This window comes from Nannobrachium achirus, assembly GCF_963921795.1.
Source record: "Nannobrachium achirus genome assembly, chromosome: 4".
NCBI lineage: Eukaryota > Metazoa > Chordata > Actinopteri > Myctophiformes > Myctophidae > Nannobrachium > Nannobrachium achirus.
In genome coordinates this window covers 37,515,257-37,521,256 of record NC_137813.1, presented here as the reverse complement: position 1 = coordinate 37,521,256, position 6,000 = coordinate 37,515,257, and the positions used below count along the sequence as shown (strand labels likewise).

Here is a 6,000-nt window from a genome sequence, read left to right as displayed (position 1 = left end):
TCAAGAAGCTATCCAAGAGAGGAAGCCTGGATGTGAGCATGACCAACCACCTCAATTTACCCTCAAGCTATTTTAACTGAGACAACAGACCACTGAGACAACAGACCACTGTGCAGCTCTATTATTAACTGAACTGTCCCCTCAAACTCCCTCCACCTTCCTACAACCCCACTGTTTTAATGTATTACTGTTGTTTGTCACATTGTCACTGTCACAATATCACTTTATACAGCAAATTGTGTGATGTGTAATATGTTATCATTTATTAATGTTTTACTATAATTGCTATTGATCTGATTTATTCATATTCTATGTTGTTATATTGTACCTGTATTACAATCTATGGATCTATTGTCTTTATTTAATTGGGACAATCATGGGAACAATGAATCTCACTGCCATGTATAATACACATTATGTGTGATCAAAAATTATAACAAGGATTTAACAGTGAACCTAGGAGTATAGGAACATACGTACGGTTGATACAAAACTAAATGAAAGATGATGAAAGAGATGACCGTAACTTGTACCTTCCATAAACACTATGCATTTTTATCCAAAAGTTAAATCTGCTATACTGAGCATGGCCTGAAACATACTCCTTGGAGCACAGGTCTCTGCATAAATCAGCCTACTGGCGGCACAAAAAAAGACGTCTGCGTAGCGTTGTTCCGACGTCCCATTATTCCGACTAACCCTAACCTCAACCTCAGTAAAACTATGGCAAAACCTAACCCTAACCCTAACCACTGTCAGACTAATGGAAAGCCAATCCGGATGGAATATGACAAATCGGACAGGTCACATGCAGATAATGATTTGCGTGATGTTTGGACAAAATCTGACGGAGTAATAACCAAAAAAACGTTTTGCAAAATGGGCCTGCTGGTGGCTCTATAACAGGCCGATGTGAAAAGCTGATTCTGCTCTGGCATTCAGGGAGTGTGTGCAGTTTCACGCAGATCAGTCCAACGTTGCCGGAGATTTCGCTGTTAACAGACGGACGGACACACACATACACTGTGGGAATTATATGTTAGCATGAATGATGTGCATTTCCCCTGTACTCTGCCACATGACCTGTGATCTTCCGAACCTCCCACATTTCCTTAGCTCATTATTTTCTCATATAGTAACCCCAGCACAGCAGCAACTACAACAAAAAAGGATGGGTCCCACAACGGGGTCAGGGGTCTGGTAAGACAAGAGTTAAGATTCAGGTCAGATAGATTGTGCAGTTGTTAAGCCAAGAAAACCTTCTTCCTTCATAGCCATTTGACCTCTGTAAGGTCCACATTGACTGTTATCTAGCTCAGTGGTTCTCAATCATTTCAGGCCGTGACCCCCCAAAATAATCGTATTTGAAACTGGGGACCCGCCACCCTGACAAGCACTTGGAATTGTAGGAGTCGAGGCATTTGACTCGTTTCCACAGATAATGTGGATTAAGCAGATCTACAAGCTCACAACGCCTCGCTGGTGACAGGCAGGGCCAACTACTACTACTACAGTACATAACCTTAGTAAAATAATCCTAAAGCAAATATATTTTAGCCAACCAAATCAGCAAAACATTGAGGTGTCATGTAAGGTAGCGCCCATTTTCAACAACTAATAAACCACAAAACAAATAAAGAATCAATTTTAAACTTAAATAACATTTTTAACATAACATAATTACAAACATGTTAATTATATTTTACTAATTTAACTATTTGAGTTTCATTGGATGTTCATTGTTCACCTTATATTTGTATACAATATCTTTAAGAAATTGCTTTTCAGGTCACAATTCAGATATTAAATGATGAACTTCAGCCATTTGGCATGATACTGAATTTCCCTCAGGATCAATAAAGGTCTATAACCAATGTCCATTACATTTCTGAAATTCTGAGGAATGAAAACAAATAGTTTTATCAAAGAATTCTTGAATCTGTAGGCTACTTAGGTTGTTGCTGTTGCAATTAAAATTTTGAATTGGGAAAAACAGATATGCCAGAGGTTAGAAGTCAAGTGTACCGTGAAATACTGCTGTTGTAGGCATATTGCAAAGGAAGTTAACTTTCATTTCTATTGAGAGGAAATAAAGTGTAAAAGGTAAGAGATGGCACACTCAAGCCTTAAGAGGGTAGGTGAAGTTCTGGACGTGGGTTTCTATTCAAATGTGAAGGTCTCCTTGACATTTTCTGCATTGCGTTGGCTGCTCATCCTTGTCGCATTTTTCCATGCGGGAGAGACGAACAGCATGACCTGTTGACATTTACAAACTCATCTGGCAGAGAGCGATGGCATTCTATAAGGAGAAACACCTCGGTGCATTCCTGTATCTGTGCCTCGTCTGCTGTACTCGAGTTAACTCCAGGACAACAAATCATTGCTTTACTCACCAAATATAAACCAACCTTTTCAGAGTGCAATGTTGTCTTTTAAGTTCACCTTCCTGAGAGTTATTTACAGTAGGTCTTATAACACATCATAAGCCAACACGGACGGTACACTAATGCTGCAGTGCAGCACTGGGCAGATGGTTAGGTCATGTGAATGAACAAAACACATGCAGAGCTGCACTAACAAGATTCCAGAACTATCGTGTCTACCACCAGAGGGAGCCGGGTGTTTTGTTGTGAGCAGGATCAAGTATATGGTATGTAGTGTATGTATGACCCATGCAGATAAGACCCTGGACAGTGGCCAAGAATACAGTGTCATAAAATATAGCGGCAGCCCGGTTAAGGCAGGACAAAGGTGGCATGAGGCGAGTGCAGAGCCCTTATAGTAACACGACCATTGACTGTAAACAACATGTGAAAGGGTAGTGACATAAGAGTCTCCTCGACAGTGAAAGCCTGAAAGGATATCCGAGTCAGGAATGTGATGTAATGCGAAACAAAACAAAGATGTCCATCAAACAGTGAGCAGAGAGGAAGGAGACTGGTTCTTTTCTCTGTTATGTAGGAGACTCTTTAGACTTTATTATTAGACAACCACAAAGAGTGAGAAAAGAGACATTGGTACAGAAAAAGTCAATGGGATGCAACAAATGGATAAAACAGAATATTGTGCGGTTTTTGCCTCTTTACATCCATTAGTCATTTAATTTAGGGAAGGAGTTCAAAGGAGGAGCGGGTGATGTGCGGATCACTTGTTCTTTTCTCAAGCTTTTGGTCCAGTTCCCTGCCAGCAGATAAGATCTTAGAAGTCGGGACCATTCTTCTTCAGCTTGCTGTAGTCCAAGTTAACTGAGTAAAACTGAGAGGGGGAACAAAATGCAATAATGTAAAAGAAATCACTTCAAGACCAATAATGCAGAAACATGGCACCATGGTGCTCAGTGCATACTGCATAGTGATCTCAGGTCAGCGTCAGTTGATCGTTTTGCCATGAGACAATTCGGTGAAAACAAAATGTCATCTATCAAATCACATGCTTGACAATGCTAGTCACTGAACACGGATCATCTGAGGACAGAGGGCCTGACAGACTCAGCTCCTGCTCCTAACCTCCACTCAGTAAAGTGCCAAACTAGCTTATTCATCATCAGACATCATCAGTTAAGTAACCATATAAAACTATTTGATACATTTAGGGCACAGTCACACCAAACTACCTATGAGAGTGGATTCCCGATTTCGCCAATGCATTTCAATGGGAATGGAGCAGATATCTCATAGGTTGAATATTATTCCAGTGTGACCGTGCCCTTAGTGCAGTGATTATCCACAAGCTCAGCAACAGTCTGCATCTTTCTTCTAATCGCAATTATTTGAGGTAATCGCAATTATTTTGCATAATCGTTTCATGTTCAGAAATGTTAATATAGTTACAAACACTTTCAAAAAGTAGTGGAAATAGCAGATCTACAAGCTCACAACGCTATTTCCTCTCTCAATGTGATTTTTTAAGTATAAAATTGTCATATAAAATTGCCTTGTGCAACTTCAAAGCCTAAAAGCCAAACAGAAATGTAATTGTCAGCAACAAATACACAATTAAATCGTTAATCACAATTATTTGAGTGACAATTAATCGTCATGTAAAATGTCATAATCATGACAGCCCTACTGATGATGTGCTCCAACTGAAGAGTCTGAATCTCACCTTGTACTGGTCAGTGGGTTTCATCTTGTTCCATGGCTCTTGATGCTCCCTCCTGTCCCAGCTGGATAGACAGCGAAAGAGATAGTTTAACAAATTACTGAATAATATATACATTGAGGACATTGTACCTGCAAGTTTACAGCACTAATGGTATCACATTAGCATTGAGCATTACTTTACTTGCATCAATATTGACATGATCTTAATTTCTGCAACAAAAAAAAAATCTTCTGGCTTTAACTTTTACAGTGCTCCTATGACGCAATAAAGCGTCAGTCATGTTTTTGTTTCACCTTTTCCACCCCCTTCGCTCTCCCTACAATTCCTGCTCTGTTGAATAAAAAGGAGGAAAACCTCATTCTTGCCGTTAACCAGTTCTGTGCCATTTCATTGAATTCAGCAACAATTCAACAGCAACTCGGCAATGAAGCAGGCCACACATGGTCATTTTGTAGCTATTGTCTCTCACTATACTACAGTGAACGATACAGCATCAACTGCTCCACTCTAGATGAGATGAGATGACAGTCCTTACCAGACTTCAGGGTTCCTGAGGCCCAGTCGAGCGAGGTACGCCATGGACATTACACCCCCACCACCAATGAAGATGAAAAGGGGGATCAACTGTTGGTAAAAACAAAGAGACCACCATGGGTAAGGGCCTTTCATTATTAAGAGTGGAGCTGCTGTAATGAACAAATGTCATATATTGCCATTCTGAATACAAAAAGCAATAAGATTCAATACTCTATTGAAAGTGAATACATCATATTTAAACAATTCATCACGAGGAGAGGAGCTAGTCCATTCACAGAGGTAAAGAAATGTGACCTAAATAAATTCTGTCCTCAAGTCACCCACTGCCCTTCAAGTTCACAGCTGTCACGTGACGTCGCGCCGGGCCCAATTTTCTCTTAAAAGTCCACTCGTTCCGACATTATTGTATTGCGGCAATTCTTTGTGATGGCAAATAGCACTCCGATAGCAATAATGTGTATCTTAAAATGTCATATTGACGATGAGAACTCGTTGTTATGTGTACACTAACTTGCTAACTAGTAGCCGCTGCAGCAAGGCCCATTGAGCTAATGATTTACAACACTAACAGAAGCTATGACCTGATTTGACTCCTCAGTCAGCACCCGTTGCCAAAAGAAACGAACACGACAAAACAGTTAATATACATGTATTATAGAAAGAGTAGAGGTAGCCATTTATAAATATTAGTTTATTCTAACGTTAGTATATAACTCGTTAACACTCGTATAGCTTCGACTAGCTATGCTAGTTAATGCTAACTAGACAGCAACTCTAACACACTGGAATGTCTCGACAGTGTTTTGGAGTAGTATTCATTTAACAAAATAAACAGTACTTACAGCTGGATGGTTTTTCAGTTGTTTAGAGATTGTAGCAATCACCATCTTGACGTTTGCTTTTTGATTCTCTCCCAATATAAATATAATAGGATTTAACAGCGGTCGATTCCGACCTCAACGCACTGCAGTCTGTCTGTGTGATGATTAGACTCGTATCAATTCAATTAGCTTATGAGGTTGCAGATCCGGTCTAGAGCGGATACGAAGTGCGTGTGCGTGCGTGTGCGTGTGTGTGTGTGTGTGTGTGTGTGTGTGTGTGTGTGTCTGTGTGCGCGCGCGCGCGTGCATGCAGAGAAGGCGGGCTCTATACCGGATCTGAAATAATAACCAGGCATTCCACAATCTACAGGTACTGCACTGGTACTGCAGTAAGCCTGGTGGTGACGTGAGGTTAAGCCCGTGCCAAGAATAGCTGACATACAAGCTCACAACGAGTCGAAACAAATAGCGCCTGTGGGCTTGCAGGTCGGCTATATTTGACGCGCGACAGTTGCGTTTTTTTTGTTTGTTTTTTAAT

General features: G+C 40.5%; 1 protein-coding gene across 1 annotated transcript; it reads right to left on the bottom strand.

Moving 5' to 3' along the window:
• Window positions 1-2,941: 2,941 nt before the first annotated feature.
• ndufa4a (NDUFA4 mitochondrial complex associated a) lies at window positions 2,942-5,627 on the bottom strand. Its single transcript, XM_080724414.1, has 4 exons — window positions 5,484-5,627; window positions 4,640-4,728; window positions 4,105-4,165; window positions 2,942-3,255 (listed from the first exon to the last, which is right to left on the bottom strand). Exons 1-4 carry the CDS (start codon window positions 5,526-5,528, stop codon window positions 3,199-3,201), a joined length of 252 nt encoding a protein of 83 aa, XP_080580540.1. The 5' UTR covers window positions 5,529-5,627; the 3' UTR covers window positions 2,942-3,198.
• Between the last annotated feature and the right edge of the window lie 373 nt (window positions 5,628-6,000).